Genomic DNA, 18,934 nt, shown 5'->3' on the forward strand with positions numbered 1-18,934 from the left:
GCACGTGCTGACGTTATTGTACGCCTGCTAGCTGACCCTGGTGTCGCCAACTCGAAATCTGATTGGTTAACACCACAGTTTCGTTTCCGCTCACTTTAAGCTACAGGCGCCCGCGCTGTTGATTCTGAAGGCCTAAGGGCAGATTTCTTGGACCCTAGCAACACATGACGGCTTAAATATGATTGGATAAAAGCTCTAACATAAAGGCCAGCCCTCCGATCTCGACCTGAGGCTGGAAGCAGCGCAACCAATAGAAAAGCTATGAAATGAAGAGAATAGACTATGGGGAATAATTTAATACATATTTGTGGAAAAAATATATAATTTATATTCTGATGATGTTTAGGCCAGCAGAGAAGGCCTTGCTGGCCCTGACAGCCCGCCACTGCTTGTTCCACATACAGGCGGAATAAACAATGTCTGATCTCCTTAATGAGGAAAAACTAAAGACTCTTCTTGACTCTGTCTCTTCATTTGCTCCTCTTTCAGAAAATTGCGGAGCGTTCAAGGGCCTTGCTCCCTCCAGCACAGAAAGACAAGAAGAAGGTGAGCCGAAGAGAACCTGCCCTTTTGTTTCACTGTCATTCATAAAAGAGCAGCACTATGAGATGGCATTTCTCTGCTCGATTGCGTCCTCACAAGGGCTCCTTTGATGCTCTGTCTGGTGTCTTCCACTCAGTCATAGTACAGTGGACTCCATTCATTACATCCAACTCTTATGCTCTGCCCTTTTTTATTTTTCATCAGAATCTAAACTGGCTTCTGCACATGTACAAAGTACGAATTTGTACAAATTAAAAACCCAAAAGGAAAAAATAAATAATACCATTACTGCGGCAAAAGACATCAACCAACTAGATGACAGTGTACAACATTATTGAAACCCAGTTGCCAGAATAAAATGTTTGCATTGTACGTGTCTGCAAACCATTGATAAGATTATTCTCGGCATTTCTGAAACAAAAATATATTTCAACACTGATAAACACTTATGTGTATATCAACATTTTAGTGTTTTAACAGCTTATGGTGCTTTTGCTGTTTCAATACTGCATTCTCTATTACGTTTTAGTTTTAGCTAAAAGACTACATGGCTGAGTAAAAGAGAAAGTTTTGAGTTAAAACACAAACACTGGTCTCCCAACACATTCTCACTCTAATGGGTCAAATAACACAGCTTGGTCAGCGCTTATAAGCTCCACACTATGACGCTCTATGTAGCATTTTTTCAAAAATAAACTTCCGTCCTCACATTAAGTTTGGTTTAGGCAAAAAAAATCGCTTAGTTAGGTTGAGGAAAAGAGAGCAGTTAACCTGGTGACTAAGAATGACGGCACAAATTGTCAACCTACCTTAAATTAATTTTAACATTAAAAACAGTTTCTTTGAAATTACACTCCCTGATTTTGTTACATTTAGTTTCTCCCTGTTAATTGTTGACTTTTTTCCATCTCAATCGTCGAAAGGAGCCGACTTAAATTTAGTCATTTCATGTGTCTGAAGGATATTTTTGATGCAGTTTCAAAAAAGGCTAAGTGGAAATGCATCCAAGAGGCATTTTAGATGGATTCATGGAAATTACATTAAAAGGTGCCACCACTTTCCAAGTCGCATTATAAGCGACGGGGGAGAAAACGGGTCTAGTGATTACAACACTTGTGATTATGCAGAGGACAGAACATTATTTTTTTAGTATTCATCTGTCCACTGATCCCTTTGGCCACTGAATAGTTTGTGTGGGTGAAAGAGCAGCGTCAGAAGGAGCCTGTGATGAAATTTTGTCAGATCATAAATGATGATTCATCCAGGTGTTTGCTTTTGTTTCTGCACAGCTGTTTGGTGAACTGTTATTATCGAAGTGTAGCAGTGCTCATGAAATCTCAATGCACTGCAACACAATGGAATAAACACAAGTCAAGAAAACATTTTCCCCAGCTCAACTGCACAATGAAAAAACACAACCAAAAAACATGCATTAGAAACAGACAACCCAACCAAAGAACACACAAAGTAAAATTAATAATTATCTTTTATGGTTTGGTCAAAACTAAGAAATAGTTGATTAAAATTGTTATTTTACACTTCAGTTTTTGTATCGATGAAACAAACAAGATACAATGTGTTTATTAGTAGGATGCACATATACTGGTTTCAGATATCAGGTCGTACTGACTCAAATATTTGAAGCGAGTATCGTGACAATTGGCCAGATCTCTTCTATTCTATTCCATATTTAATACTACACACATTATATAAAGAGGTTTTTATTCCAGTTTAAGTTTTGACCAATGTTTTGCCGCATTTAAAAAGACTTGAACTGTTATTCCTGTACATTTGGAAGATTTTTGTTACCAAGTCACTGGTGTACGATTTATTATTTTAACAGTACTTTTTATCTTTGTATTTATTTGTTACATTTTGTTTTACAAACTTAGGTCAGACTTGAAGTTGCCTTGCACATACACTAATGACCTCATCTCCTTTCACACAGCTAGGCATACACCTTATTAATTCAACACTGGAATCGGATCAGTGCTCTGTATCGGGACTAAAGAAGTCGGATCAAAGCTTCCCAATTAGAGATGTTGGTATGGACCCTTAAACAGAGCCAGTACAGCTTTTAAAATCAATTCAAAAAGTATTTTATGCTAAGCTGAGTTTGCCAACTGCTGGCAGTAGCTTCATATTAAGCGTACCAATATGAGAGCGGTATCAATCTTCCAATCTAACTCTTGGCAAGAATCAGCGTATTTCACAAAATGTCAAACATTTATATTATTAACAGTTACACAGGAACCAAGTATGACACTGTGACCCCTCTACCATGAATTAAGAGGTGCAGTCATCCATGCAAAAGTGGAACATATTAGCAATGCAAAATCAACCAGGCCTTTTTTATGGTTATAGGTTTGAACATGCAACGAATGCACATGTACTAACTAAGGAGAAAGTTCTGAGTCCAGTTCAGCAACAGAACAGCACTTCTCTGTCTTACTCAACAGTAATTCAGTGGGGCGGTGGGTTGAACTTTTTGATCAAAGGACCCATATTGTGCACCAACTTGCCGCTGAGCTGAATGGAAAACATAATTTACAGCTTCAACTCCTCAACTGGCTGGACAGTAACAATACTCTGATTTGCCCACAAAGAGCCTCTAAAAATCCATCTTTTTTTTTCACAGAGTAGAGAGTCATATGTATTAAGGTTTTATGTCCCTCTGAAGGCATATTTTTAAGGTCTCTTTTTTTAAGGTTTTGGGGCGGCGTGCTGGACGGTGCGTTATATAAATATGACTACCCTCAACGCATTGCAGCAAGTTGACTAATCAGTGAGTACATTATGGAAGAAGAAATTGCTAAAACCAACGCTACATCCTGTATGAGCAGTGGCAGTGGGAGTAGAGTCTGCTGTGGAAAATAAGTGGATGTCTTTTTCTGTCCATGGATAGCAAATGGTGAGAGGCGTGCTGACGTCTGATATACACCCAGACATATGCACTTTAGACAAAAATTTTGCAGATCAATGCAAATGTTATCGACCACTTTACTCCTACATCTTCGAATCAACGTCATCGGGGTCGGCTGGAATCGATGGCAGGGGAACTGGAGAAACTGTGAGCTGTTCACGTAAACTTGTGCAATAAGGTGTCAGAATGATTGTCTTGAGAGTCTCCCCCATCTGTGTGATGCATTAATATATTCTGGAGCGTTTTGCTGTGCTGTTTGCATGTGGAGGAGTGGGTAGAATGTTGCAGAGTTTGTTGAGGAGTGGTGAGTCAGATCGCGGCCAGTAGACAGGGCACCATGACTCAGCCCGCGTTGGTCCATGTGCAGTGAACCACTCCGACTCCTCTACCATGAATTAAGCTGTGCAGTCAGCCATACAAAGGTGGAACATATTAGCAATGCAAAAAAAATAAAAATAAAGTAATTCAGGCATTTTCTTTGTCTATAGATGTTCATGGATGACCATCCACAGTCTCAAATAACCTCTACGTTTCTCTACACTAAGCTGAAATGTTTAAATATCAACAACTGCCTAAACTAAATGGACTATAGATGTTCCAACGGCATTGAAATACGATGGAGAATGTGGACCATCTATGTCACTGCTTTGTCTATGTTCTAAATGAAAAGGAACAGGAACTTAAACTAGAAGAACATTAGCCACGTTTACACCAAGGAGTTCCTGGTAATTGTAGTCCGGGACTTCCTTTCAAGGAACTAAAAGGTTAATTCATCACATTGTTGTCTGCTTTCCTGTAGCAGTCTAAAGGCCTGGAGACTGAGGAGGGCTGTTGAACGTTACAGAGTTAAACACTCTGACAGCCTGAAGTTCAGTGTGTCCTCCTGTTTCTTATAAATAGGTTCTATATACTGTAGGTTGATGACAAAAAATAAACCTGGGTTTGTCTCAATGCAACAACATTTACTGCTTCATGGAATTTTCTGATACACATTTGATGAAATGCAGAGGAGGAAAATGAGTCTGTCTCTCACAGTAAACCGTCTATTGAATGTTTAATGGTTATTATTATCTTTTGCTTCATAATGTAACCAGAGCCAAACAAGCAAGGACTATATTTGAATTTGTGTCATTCACAGCACCGCACAGCTGTCTCTCTCTCCTCTACCGCTTGCCTGCTCAGCTCGCTTGCTCAGCTCGCTTGCTCAGCTCGCTTGCTCTCTTATTACCTTTTATCTTATTTAAAATGCTAAAGCTTAGTTTTATCTATAAGAATGCATCAACAGTGATTTGTATGCAAAATCTTAAACTTCCAAGTATCAAGTCAAATACACAATATTTCCCCTTTTCTATGAAGCAGCTAAAACAGGAAATACTCAAGCTCTAGTTTACATAACTTGAGTAAATGTACTGAGTTACATTCCACCATTGAGGTGTGGATGCAGTTGACTGACTATGAGTAGCCCTGTGATAGTCTGCAGACCTGTCCAGGGTGAACCTTGCCTCCTCCCAATGACCGCTGGGAATGCTTCAATATAATTTCTCTATTTCACGGATAATGAATGAATGAATGATCATGAGTAAGTGTTGAATATGAATATATGCTGGGTATATAGGTAATCCACATTATATTGAAGTGAAAGGAAAACTGACTGCAAATGAGCATTCATTTTGCATCTGGAATTTAATCTACATATATTACAAAACTGTAAATATAACACAACCCAGTCAATTGCTACCAGAGGCCTGAACAAGTCCTCCTGGTTCCTATCTGTGACCCACCCTGGGACTTTATATTCACTATGGTTCTGGTCTATTGCTGCAGATCTCTGGTCTGTGCGTCAATATTCTAATCTAATGTTTTTTTGTATGTGTGTTCCACAGAGTCCTCAGACCCTGTTCACTGAGCAGATGGAGGAGGGCCCCCTGTTTGGAGAAGCAGTAGGCTCTGAGGATATGGCTCAGGCTTTCCTATCTGAGATCAGCGAGGAGGACGTGGAGGTGCTCCGCCAAAGAGAGGAGGCCCTGATGCAGATCGAAGTAAGAACACTGACATCTGTTTCAGCTTTATGTCTTTATACATGTATACACCTAAATTCATCATACACAGAGTTCACACAGTTGTCAAGCAGAAACACTACGGAGAACAGCTTTAGTGTCCTGTGGGTAGCCAACAAGAAGCTTCACAGGAGCAGCTGGGGATTAGAAGCCTTGCCTTAGGGCTTCTTGTCTGTGATTGCACCACACTCCTAACAAACTGTAAAGGCCTTAACAGTTGCCACCGTCGGTACAGCTTGTGCTCCACTCAGGTTATAATGATCATGATGAGGGACAATGGCCGCCGAGGCACGGACACCTAACCCCGTCCTTAGTACAGCACAGCAGCACTCCTGTATTGCATCTTTTTCAGGTTTGCTCAAAATGCTGTTGGCTGAAACAACACAAACTTATAATTTAAATTTGTTCACGACGGGGATGCCCAGAGGTTGTGTTGCTCCTTTGCAAAAATCACTGTTACAGCAAGTATGTACAAATCAGTGAACACCACCATAGACAGAATTATAGGAAACCACGAAAGGAAACCTGTGATGCAGGTCATATGTTTATAATTTTCCTCCAGTCTACCTGAGTGACTTACAAGTAGCAACCTCTGGGGCTGAGAAAAGAAGCCAAAACTGCGGTTCATCAAAAGGCCACTTGAGGCTGGGCCTCTGCAAGGTTTTTGTTGCCTTGTGGAGCACTTTTTTTTGCAATTATCAGACAAAGAATATGCCTTACAGCGCAGTTCATTGTATGCATAATATAAAAGAAATATGTCAGAGTTAGTATGGGCAAATAATCCTTTTCTACAACGCGATTGGTTGATGCCTTTATTTTCCCTGCAAAAGCTCTGAAAATCAACCTGGTTCCAGAAAAAAACTTTTGTAAGGATTTTTGTGAAAAAAACAACAGTTTAATATATATTGACTTGGGATTTTATTGAAAAAAAGGGTTTGTTAAAGCCTCAAGTCTAGTCATTGTATATATTTTATTTTTTTGTCAATAGACCCCAGAGAATTATCACAACCGCTGTAAAAAGCTCCATTATTGACCAAAAACTATTAAGGACACATCAATGAGACACACTGTTGCACTGGGTGATATGTTCCCCCATCACAATGAACACACACACTGTAGTTTGTATTGATTTAATCCCACATAGACCGTGCCGCCACCCGAAATACTCACTAGAGAATCAAATATGTATACATTCGCAGCACCAGCTGTTATACCAAGTCTTCAGTAGAAACCAATGGGTTTTGGAGCCACAGACAGGGTTTGAAAAGTCAGACAGTATTGAGAGACAGAATAACAACATATTGTTTTTTGTGTTTTTTAATATTCTTTTTCCTACTCCTAAACTCCTCCGCCTTATCCAACATTTTCTTCTTTCTGTTTATTTTATAATTTTCCTGAGTGGCACTTACCATAAAATGTTGAATCCCTGCAGATATATTTTTCACACATGTCCAAGAAGCCAACAAAATGCTACTCACGGTTCACTTTCCCCACTCATGTATTCCCATTCAGCCAAAGAAATCCAAACCAACAACCTTGTTATTATAAGCCTGTTTACTGATGTTCTCCCGGGCCCCCAAAGCTGCTTGCACCTTGTGTCAGATGAGAAATGAGAACCTCTGTTTTCTGGTGCATGGCTTACAGTCTTATACACTACAAATAAGTGGCCCCGGCTAAATACCTTCAAAACAGTCATGTATCTGAGATTGAAAACATCTGAATTTAAAACGCCCTCTCCAAAAAAATAAAGAAGCAAAAAAAAAAAGAAAAAAAAACTAGGTATTTGTTTTCTTCAAAGATTGCCTCCCAGGAGGCCACCGCATGCCAAGTTAGTAACTAGAAACTCAGCCCGACTCCGTCTTCTTCTCCTACCTCCAAAAGCTTATTAGTATTTTGTCACAGTACCAATGCTGCTGCAGGATATTGAATGCTACCCAATTACTAAGGTGCTTATATAGACTTGTTTGTTCCTTTACCTGGGTAGGGCGTGCACAGAATCCTAATGTTTCCACACTTAACTTTTGATGCCAGGATTAAAGACCACATCTTTCTGTTAAATACTGTAAAATCATCTCTAAATTTATATGAGGTCAGAGCCTGGATGCCAAACATTAATCCATGCATCCATTATCTAAAACCACTTATCCTTAGAATGGTCGTGGGTGGCTGGTGCCGATCCCAGCTGACTGGACAAGGGGCCCAGTCAATCACAGAGCTGACACATAAAGACAGACAACCATTCACACTCACATTCACACCTGTCTTTGGACCATGGGAGGACATCGTAAGACCTTGACAAAAACCCCACTGATACAGGACACCACAGCTGCCAGAACAAACGTTTCTGCATATCCCGTGGTTTCTGCAAACCTCAGGATACGTTGAATGTTGACGTTTCTGAACCCAAAATACATTTTACATCAGCCAAAAATTGGTGAGGTTTTGGAAACAATCTAACTGTAGAAACGTAACGTCTGCTTTGACTTTTGATCTCCTGGGTGAAAGTCCTATGTATGTTTGACCTGTCCAACATCACTTTTGTCATACTTTTGTCATTGTTCTACAGCAATCTGACCAAATGCAAACATGCTGCTGGCATGCAAACTCAACATAGAACGGCCCTATGAGATCAGTTAACTTAATTTTTTTAAGCTCTCTGTGAACTACACAGAGGGCAGAGGAGAGAAACAGAGTGCCCGTGAATGAAACTAAAAAATGTGGCATAGTTTTGTATCTGTTGATTAGGCTTAGGTGCTGTGAATAGGTTCTTATTGTGGTAGGGATAACCAGGATTTTACACCATATTCTGAATTTGTTTACATTTTTCTCAATAAATTGCGCAATTCCATCCATGTTTTCTGCATTTCAAAGCAAACAGTTGCTAATATACAATTCCAGCAGTTACAGAGCAACATTGTCTTTGATCTGAAGTCTTGTTTGTGTCAATGCGATGAATGCATCACCAGTTGGTCTCTAACTGTGTCTGTCTGCTGTTTGCTGCAGAAAACAAGACTATGAGCGCTGTGAGAGTGAATCAAATCAGTAAAGTTTTGGGCCAGACAGCTCAACAATGAAGTGAAACTAATTGTAAAGCTCTAGGAAGCTGAGGAGAGCTGCAACTTCAGCTGAGCATTCTCTGAGGGTTAATCAATACGAGTGCTCCTTTTCAGTCACTTTGTTTCCACATTGTCGTTTTATACATAGTTAATATAAAAAAATATTCATTATGTGTGCTTAAAAGCCATGGGCATTCAAACCTAAACTAAACAAAACTTGCTGGGGTTTGTATATAATCTTTGGTATATAACATGAACGATATTGCACTTTTATCTGAATCCATTTTGGTGTTTTGTTTTTCTTCTTCCCTTCCCCAGCACCTTTTCCAATCATTATTGCATTAGTCCAGGATCATGGTTACGGTTTGATACATGTCTTCTTTTTGGAGGGGAAACTGTCTGGACAGCAAATGGATTTAAAGACTTGAAAATATATTTCAGAATCTAGTAAAACACAAGAGTTGTGCATCGCATGGGGCTAATGCCATCAAGTTAGGCTTACTGGGAACAATGAATGATGCCTCTCAGCTTGACGATCCGCACAGACGTGGCATTGGACAATACAACTTAGACTGAAGAGAACAGGTATGTTCTTGGCAGAATTACAACCTTTGTGGAAACCGTGAATTTTTTAGATGCATATTTGAGACATATTTCAGGCTAAGGAACCATTACGATGCTCAACCCGATTTTAAGGACACTTCAGTGAACATTCAAAACAAACTTTTTGATTGCAAGTACAATGTTTACAAAGATGAGGTTGATGATAAATTCAGCTTTCATTGGTTGTCATGAGTAAGCTATTCGATGTTGAGAGATCTCTTAACATGTCCTTTGGTGGTGCTATATGTTGTTATGGTAATAACAGATGGATCAGACGGCATTTCTGTTTATTCATTGTGTGATATTAAATGGCATTATTCAGCTGGATATTTGTCATCTGTGCTGTTGGTGATACACTGGTCACAGCAATCGCAGTGTCTCCCATCTTTCACTCACGCACGGTTGTGAAAGTATCGTTCAATGTGACATATCTATTGTATGTTTGGATTGCATCATAACATTTTATTGTATGAATATTTTGTGGCCCCACCGACATTTTCATACCAAAAACGCCACTGGTAATAAGGGATGCAGATGTGGCTGTTTTAAGTGTCGGGTGAGACTGACAGTATTGACTTCTCTGTGTGTGTGATTGTTTGTCTTTAACTAAGACTCCTGTGCTGTTGACAAGTGTTGGTCTTTATTGCATAGCCATGAAAATGAAGTTGTACTTTAACAAAGCAGTGTGCCTTTACTGTATGGTTGGGGGGGGGGCAATCCATTCCCTTTCTTGAGTGGTTTTGGTCGAGACAGCACTCCTGATGTCTGGGTTTATTCATCATGCTTCTCTGTATGTGCACAATCTACTGATGAAACTTTGGAATACATATTGTAAAACTCCGTCGGCCATCTCAGAACCATATGGCCGAGTCAAAGCGGATGGAAGCTCAGACACACGGCGCTGCAGTCTGCTTTTTAAATGACAGGCCTGTGCATGGCGGTAAAGCTTTTCTCATCCAGAGGTTTGAGGACTGATGATAATGTTTTAGGAGCACTTTACAGCATAATGAAGATGTATCCCCGAGCCCAGTCAGAGCTGTCTGAACTTCAATACTAATCCCACCGCAGGAGCTGAAAAAAAAAAGAAGAGCCTCAATCTCTCCCAAAAAAGTGGCAGGCAGTGAGAGAGTGGTGGCAGGAATGACAGCTTCATTTCAACGCAGCCGCCGAGATGGGCCAGTCAGATGTTTGGTGTTCAGACAGGGTCGTCTGGCCCGCGCTTTAGTCATCGCAGCGCGGATAAATGTCACAGTCAGCGCTCCGGCAGGTGCTGAGGGGCTTGAAGTTGTTCCTGTGGGGAGAGTGATGGTATCTGACAATGTGCTTTTTCACCTCCATACCAGCCTCCTCGCCTCTGTTCCATCTCTTCATACCACTATATCAGCAGTGTTTGCTGTGAGTCCTGACACACCTCACTTCTCTTCGCCGCTCCCCTCCCAGAGGGCCGAGAGGGCTAAGTGTCTGTCATCGTTATCAGCAACCGTCTCTCTGGAAAAGAAGGTTTGATGTGTTCACAGGTTAATTTTGCCGTCCTCAGAGACTGGATGTGTGTGTGAACTCCTGGCTGAAGCTGGTCAGTCATGGTGAGCTGACTGTAAGTGGTGTTCTCTCTGGGGTTTACAGAGTTGACAAAGGCTTCACCCACTCATGTGAACAGTAGCATTGTGTTTCTCTCTCCAAGATCAGTCCTGGTTCTTAGTACATGGGTGACTTGAGTTAAGCTTGTTGAGAATTTTAAACAAACCAAAGCCAAAATCTTCTCCGAAACCTAACCAATTACTCTTCTTGTTTAGGGGTAACCGACTAGAGTAATTGGTTAGGTTTCGGAGAAGATTTTGGCTTGGGTTTAAATGAGTTTGTTTGTTACGTAAAATAAGTCTGTTTGTTACCGTACTGGTGTTAGATCAGTATGTAAGTTACATAACACAAGTAAGGTCAAATAAGGTCAAAGTCCTGTGTTTCCTTGACCAATCCAACCTAGCTTCCCTCCGGCCCAATACAGACTTTCTCGTTCCTTATACTACATCAGTTGCTCAGAGTGTCTAATAATGATGCAAATGGGTTTACATTGGAGTTAATTGAAAGCCTTGTGCATACAATACAGACTTTAAAGGGTGCCTCTGTGCATCGTTATCAGGTGCTGAGGTTTGCTGACCAAGCAACGGTATTTGACGAGTTGGGAGTGAGAATGGGTTGATTTCTCAGTTCTCTGAAGCATTGTGAAGCCCTTGCACTTATCAAGGACCCCCTTCCTGGGGAAACTACAGGCATCTCCACTCCACCTGTGTGAGTTATACATTCACTCCTTCATACTGTTGAATACAGATGAATACATATGAACTGTAGAGCCAGCCAGTTGTTTTTTTCTTTCACATTTGCATCCAGTGGACAATGGATAGGTTTTCATTGGAATACCAGCCGTAACAGCAGCCGTCAATATATCAAGCAAAAAATATTCAGCTAAAAGTTAATGATTGTTATCAGACCAGTGAACTTGAAAATATGGTATTTAATTATAACCTTCTTACAAAAACACTAAACTTGTTCTTCAGTTTTGAATTGAATACTCAAATAAAACCATGAAAAATAAATACTGGAATAAAAGTGTACTGTCTGTCGCCACAGGGTCATTACAGTGAATCAATAAAGCAACCAGAACCTAACTAGTTATTGATTATTAACTTCATATACCCTTAACAAAATTAATAAATAAACCAAGTCCTGGATTAGAAAGAACAAGATAATTCTAACTGGGTCATGTTTGGCTGTTCTTTAAAAAAAAAAGAATCTGTCCAGGACCCTGTTTATAATTGAATTTTGGACTTGTCCTTGAGTATAGTTATAATATCCCACATGTTCTGAGGGGAAATATTCAGAATATTAGTATCCAGCCTCTACAGCACTTCCTGCACATCCCAATCCCCCTTACACAGTCACCTCCCAGCTGCACTTTATATGCTTTGGCACAGGAGATCATTTCATCAAAAATGAATTCATAAGAAAAAAAATAAAAGCATAACAGAGGACAGCTTTCAAGGGGAATCTGAATACAACACCTGGCCGGATAGAAAGAGAACTAAAAAAAGGCCCATAGCAGAGCGTGTCTGTCCTACCAATACGTCCTCAGGACAATCCATCCACAGAGTTTACCCTTGAGTGAAGGCAGGTATAGTGGGAAACACCACCATTAAATCATCTTAGTAGATGGACACATTTTTACACCCTCAGCAGAAAGGATCGGAAAGAAAGTTGTTTATTAGCAAAAGCATGTGTTATTAACCCTGGCAATCGAAACCACATTGCTTTTTTTCTCCCTTTACACATGGAAGCTAATAGTATGATGGCAGATCACGTACTGCTTACTGGCTCCCTCAAGATAATGAGAATATCAGCCTTCTGTGAAATCCAACGGCTGATATTTCACTCAAACTTCATTATCCACTTAAGTGTATTAATTCAGACTTCAGGTCCCACTAATGATGACACTGATCACACAGTACATTTTCTTCAGCAGCTTGTCACTACTGCAAAAAAAAGAGTCACAGGCAAGAAAATAATCGTCACAGCAGGTAAATTAAAGTATTTCTTATATCCCTAACAGTATTAAAATATCCTGCTAACTAGCTCTGACACATTGCTGAAACTTAATTGAAGTAGAGGTAAAAGTATTTGTGTTTAATGAAAGATAACTCAGTGAGAGGCTTTAATTTAAGAACATAATCTATGTTAATAATAACAATCTAATTTATTTCACGTGCAACGTAAAACGTTTCATTAGACTGGGATTTGATAACATTTTAATTAAAATATAATAAAGTGAATCACAGAATCAAAGAAAGTGACTTTTCTGTTTTTCTGGTGGCCTTGAAAAGAGCAAATAAAGGCTTCCATTCGCTCTCTGATGGCCTTAAAGTGGCTACGGGAGCAGCAGAAAAGTGTTTTTTAGCCCCCTGAAAAGTAATCAATACCAGATTATGTATTCGCTTTATAGGGTATATTTTCACAGCTTTACCTCACCATCAGACAGCTCTTTCTGATGGGGAGTTGAAGTACTTATATCCTTCTATTCACAAGACAAACTCCTTAACTTTACCCTGCAGAACACACCAGCTGTTAGTCTACCACTGCATCGATCAATTAGTTTGTGTTATTGCCTGACTTTTGGATCCAAAGTACCACGGCGTCTACAGCAGTAGATGGCTTAGCTCTGTGCTAGTACGTACCAGCATCTCTGTACTGGGAGTGGGGCAACTGTCTTCTAGATAATACACTGACAATGGATACATGCTTAAACCAAAATGTAAATCTTTGTATTTTAATACATGAAGAAACAAGACTGGGAACCTACAGAATGATACAATGAATAATAGTGCTTATTTAAACCAAAACCATGACTCTTCCCTAAACCTAATAAGTGTTTTCAGTGTCTAAACCCATGTCATTAAAAAAACAGATTAATTTTTTGACAGTGATTTATTACAGTTTTGGAGGTAAAGACAAACGATGTCATCCTGCTGATCGGGGCATGGACAAACTAAGTAGTTGTTAATTTGGTGGACTTGTTGGATTGGACAGATGGACAGATTCACAGACCCTTAGGCACACCACGTGTGTGGCAAAAAGTACACAAAGCTTTTCACTAATAGTTACAGGAGTAAATGTCATTCGTCGCCTCGATCCTTGTCATTTCTAAATCACAGAGGAGGAAGCAGGTTGAGCCCGAGCAGACTGTCTCTAATATTTTCAGCTCGGTCCCCCCGCTGCCCTTCAGGCCCCGCTGCTGGCGCCACGTTATCATATTCAGAGGGGTTAGGTCCTTGGGCTACAGCCGGTGAGAAAACATGATTTTACATATATAAACCGGCTATTCAGCGAGGGCAAAAAAAGAGATGTCTCTTTCACATAGACGGTGTGGGAAAAATGTCATCATTTTTTCCTCCATCCCCTTTTTTACCAGTAAGCGTGCAAGTAAATCTGCTTAACAGTTTTTTTTCTGCTGTGGCAGTGACACTGTGTCCTGTTGCCTGATGCCTTTGGGCTCGGGTAGGAGATGTGGGGAGAATTTCATATCAGCATTAAGCACACTTATCAAGGAGAGTGCGAATGGGGTGGGGTGGGGGGGGCTGAGCATGAGCGAGAACAGCAGATAAATGTATTTGTCCAAGCTACTTTGATCATCCCTATCTTTATATAACTATGTTTCTTCTAATCTGTGCCTTGGTTACAATGTATTGTTATCATTCATATACTCAGACAACATGAACCCTGGGCTGTCATTGGTCTTCCATTTTAAAGCTAGAACAACAAGAAAGGCGTTCTTAAAACTGAGTTTTTTTTTAAATCTCCTTTTAGTTGAATATGAAGATGAGTAATAATTGTTCTTAAACACACAGCAACAGACAAACAGTCATCATCCAAACACTACCCACTCTCTGATTGGTCCGGCCTCAAGCTATTGGGCTAAATTGGTTCTCAGTGGATTTTACTAAGACTAACCTGTCATAAGAATGAGACGTAGCATTCAGGTCCATCACATTTAAAACCAGTGGTGGAATGTAACCTAATATATATGTTGGCGGTCCCTATGGACACAAGTGGTAGTGTTTCCGAGCACGAGAGTCCCTTTAGAAAACCTCTGATATTACTGCAGCAGGGTCTGACAGTGTGCTCTGATCAGTCCAGGTTCTGGTTCTCCCGAGGTCCGCCGGAGCTCCGACTGCAGGTTGAAGGCGACGTTGAAAGCGGATCTTGGTTCTGTCCGTGTTTGGATAGTCACTGCCAGAGACCATGCTGAAGTCTGAGCTGAAGGTGTTTATTTTGAACCTGCATGATTTTATGGTAAATCCGACCCATGGCAACCAATGACAAGCATTATCAATATTTATATAGAAATAGCCTAATCTTCTCTCTGATGGTCTCGTTTATTGATGTAGGTCATATAGAGAACAGTATTAAATTGAGCGGTTTCATTATCAGTTTCAGTAAAGTAATTTGCATCTGGTTACCTAAAAGTGTGGTTCCAATACAACAAAACTGCTTTGTTGTCAATTAAATTTGAGGACACTTTGACCCAGGTCTGTGCAGTGGTGGGCTTCATAGACTCCTCTATGGGATTATGTGTAAATGCCACCAAGATGATAATACAATAACAATTATAAATGGTAATAATGCTAGTTGATGTTCTTTTGAGTTTAAGATTTTCATCACTTTAGCATGAAATTCTCAGTGTCTACAGGGTGATTCTGGGCTGCTCTCTATGGGGAAGCCAGAAAAGACAATTTTTTAAGTTTTGTTAACATTCAATTATTCTCATAAAAAAATTATTGGAAAACCACATATGTACATTGTTCAACCTGTTTCATATTTTTACTAGAAGCTAATGGTGCTACCACCTAACGGTGCTACCAGCTAACGTTACTAACAGCACGAACAGTAAAAGCAATAACGACAGTGTTGATAGTTCTGACAGTGTTTGTTGAGTGGAAACCAGAGGGTTTGCGCTTCAATGATGACAGTGTCGGGACGACGTTATCAGCTGTAACTGCCGTATGAGGGCATTGCAGAGCGGAGGCGATTAGCTAGCCAGCAGGGCAAAACACTGGAACTCCCATGCACACGCGGCCTGATCAGCTACGTGAAGAAAGCTAAGCTTGACGACATTAATGCACTATTTCTCTACATAGCGAATAGTTGTGTATGTTAAGAAATGTTGTATATAGAACCATGCTTATGGTGTAGGTGACCTTTAATTGTAACATGTTGGTGGGATTTCCTAACACAGATAACATGTTATGCAAATGACAAGCTACACTGCACCCATAGGGGTTTTTCAGAGAGACATCCATCTCTTCAGGATGGAGCGCTCACATGCTGTTGTGAAGGAGACAGTCAGTTTGACCCAACGCCTGTGTCAGGAGGATTTCTTGTCAGTAACCATCTGAATAAAAGTATTGGGTGCTCATATGTATCTACAACATTGCATGGTTGGAACCCCTATCTCTTTGCAGCCCCACTGTGTGATTTAAACTGATAAGATGTCTGGATTCTTAGATTAAAATCTTGCTTTATCCAACTTGACTGTGTGTAAGGCTGCAGACTGATCTATATTCAGCATTGATTGGGAGCACAGAGTTACACTGAGCAGCGTAAACAGCGTCACATAGTGAAGAAATTGTTTCCCCCTTGTGGGCTATGGATTTGCCAGTATGCAGCAGGAACATAAGGAACTCGAAATGACAAGCATTGACAGCGAATGATGACTAATGTTCCTCGGGAGAGTGGATGTACGTCACAAAGCGCGAGCAAATCACAATCGACATGACAGAGTCACTTGATTTGCTCCCTAAACCAGACTACACATGAGATACACAACAACTTTCCCTCTAAAACACAATACAGTACATGTTCCACTGTTCTTCATGACAACGTCAAGCTTTTCTACAGCTATACTCTATAACACTCCATTAACAATTATTTCATAATGATTATGGTAGCACTTAACGTTACACATCGCTAAAAACAAGGTTGGTCATTTTGAGGAAAAAAGTGGGTAATACCATGGTAATTGTAAAGGTAGCAGGTTTTAGCTCGTAATAATGAAAATATCTTTGTAGTAGATAAGTAATAAGAGGATGAAAAAGAACATTACAGGAAATCCCTAACATTGCTTGCCAGAAAATAATAAACATAGAATTCATCTTCACTTATGGCCTGGGTCCAAACCATTAAATCAGCCTAATCCACAGAGTTTTACTTAACTGATCCGGCTGGCATTGTGACATGAAACAGCGGTTCCTCGGGTTAAAAGTTATTGACCAATGAGCACTTTATGGTGACTAACGATTAGCCAATCAACACCATGGGTGGGATTATTGCTGTGCAGCGTAATCAAATATATCGCCGAGATACCAGTTGGTTTTCACATCACTCCACTCATATTCAGCTATTATTCCGAATATGACAATATTCTGAATTTGCAATGGTTCATGTAAACATCATATTCCGTTTGGATATTCTGAATTAAGTATTTTTCCGAAATGAGCATTTTTTTGATTAAGACGTGTGATATAAAGGATCATTCTTTGGACATGTATACAGCTCAGTCTCAACAGGGTTTTTACTTTTTGACTATTCTGGAGTAGAGACGCATGCCCAAAAGAAAAGCCCACATATCTGGTTAGAAGGAGAAACACACTTACTTTTAGGAATAATGAAGGACTTGGATAACAACAGGTTTTTGAATGAGTATCGCAACACCAACCTTTCAAGAGGAAGTCCTCCACCGGCAAAAAAGTTTAAAAAATAACATATTTTGACGCAAAGAAGAAAAAAATACAACAAGCGGCTCCTACCGTTCCATTTTTCCACTTTTTTGACCTGATGAACGACATGTTAGGGCACGACACATTAAACACAGCTGAGAATGTCGTTTACGTGGGATTCACTGGCCCCAGTGATGAGGATTCCGCATGGGTCCTTTATACGTTAATCCAAATATGCACTTCTGCATGTACAGCTCATTAGGGCTATCAGAATAGGGGCAAAACACAGAATATTTGGTGCATGTTAACAAAGTCAGTGTCAACTTTAAATCCTGACTGAAGATGAAAACTGAGTCGACGATTCATGCCTCAAGAGTTGGGATTCATTTACTGGGTCACTTGATATGGAGTTGACAATTTAAAATAGTGATGCTGTGCTTGATATATTATATATATTCATTTTAATGAAACATTGTGGTGAAATGTTGTAATTTATTCTTCAAGAAAAAAAATATCTTACTGCTAGGTTCATTTAAGTTTCAAGGACTATAAAACAGTGTTACAAACTGGAGACGGATGGGTAACCCTGTTTGAGATTTTCACACAGCTCCCATCGTTGTCACTTAATGTGATTGAGTTTAGTCCCACGAACAGACAGCGTGCGGTGACAAGTGCTTTTCTCTAGTTTGATCACAGTCGGATCACGTTGGGAGTCAGGAGGAGATGTCAATTTGGTTTTGGGAATGTTCTGAGCGACTTCTCTCTCGGCGGTCTCGCTCTGATTGCTTGCGCTCTCATTTGGCCAAAAGAAGCAAACAGAGTGGGAAAGAGAGTACTTCAGAGTTCCAAGTTACTTCTCAGAGCGTATACAAGGTGTGAAGACACCTTAAATCTCCCAGACTCCACTTCAGGGGTCGGGCCGTCTATCGCCGCCTTCCCCCTCCTCGTGGGCTGACATGCATATTTAATCAGCTCTTACTACTGAAGTTGGTTCACCTCAAAGAGGCTGATGTGAGGCTCCGCTGTGCCACACTTCCCTCTGCAGGCACAAGAGGAGACCTCCACACTCGGCCGTTTGTCTCTCCACTGAGTGACATATTAGCACGCGTGCTGATGGCCTATCTTAAGTGGAACCTTTGCACTGCATGTTGCACCTTCTCTAATCCCTGCTGCTCACTGTCATGTATTGGATCACGAATAATCTTCACTGTGCTGATACCTTGTAAGGTAGCAAACTGTGCACAGCAAATTGGTCTTTTAATTAAAAAAACGGTGGTTTTTAAAACACAAGCAGATTAAAGTAATCACACAACAGATGCTCATGGACTGATTTTTAAGAGGATGAATAGAATAATCTTTGTAACATTGGTATGAAGATAAGAGAAAACCGAAGTCACGTTGCCCTCTTTTTGCTCATCGTCTATCAGAAGATCTGCAGGTTGCAAAGCTTTGGATCGAGCTGCAGTCTCTCCCCGAAGTGTTTGTATCAGC

The 18,934-nt window shown here is 40.3% G+C and overlaps 1 protein-coding gene across 1 annotated transcript in view; it reads left to right on the top strand.

The window, feature by feature from the left end:
* Positions 1–18,934, top strand: part of tsnare1 (T-SNARE Domain Containing 1) — a 131,044-nt gene that overhangs the window by 79,879 nt on the left and 32,231 nt on the right. Inside the window, 2 exon segments of the mRNA XM_054621279.1 lie at positions 490–546; positions 5,350–5,505. Coding sequence (XP_054477254.1) covers positions 490–546; positions 5,350–5,505 — 213 coding nt within the window.

The sequence above is a fragment of the Anoplopoma fimbria genome, chromosome 20, assembly GCF_027596085.1.
Source record: "Anoplopoma fimbria isolate UVic2021 breed Golden Eagle Sablefish chromosome 20, Afim_UVic_2022, whole genome shotgun sequence".
Taxonomy (NCBI): Eukaryota; Metazoa; Chordata; class Actinopteri; order Perciformes; family Anoplopomatidae; genus Anoplopoma; species Anoplopoma fimbria.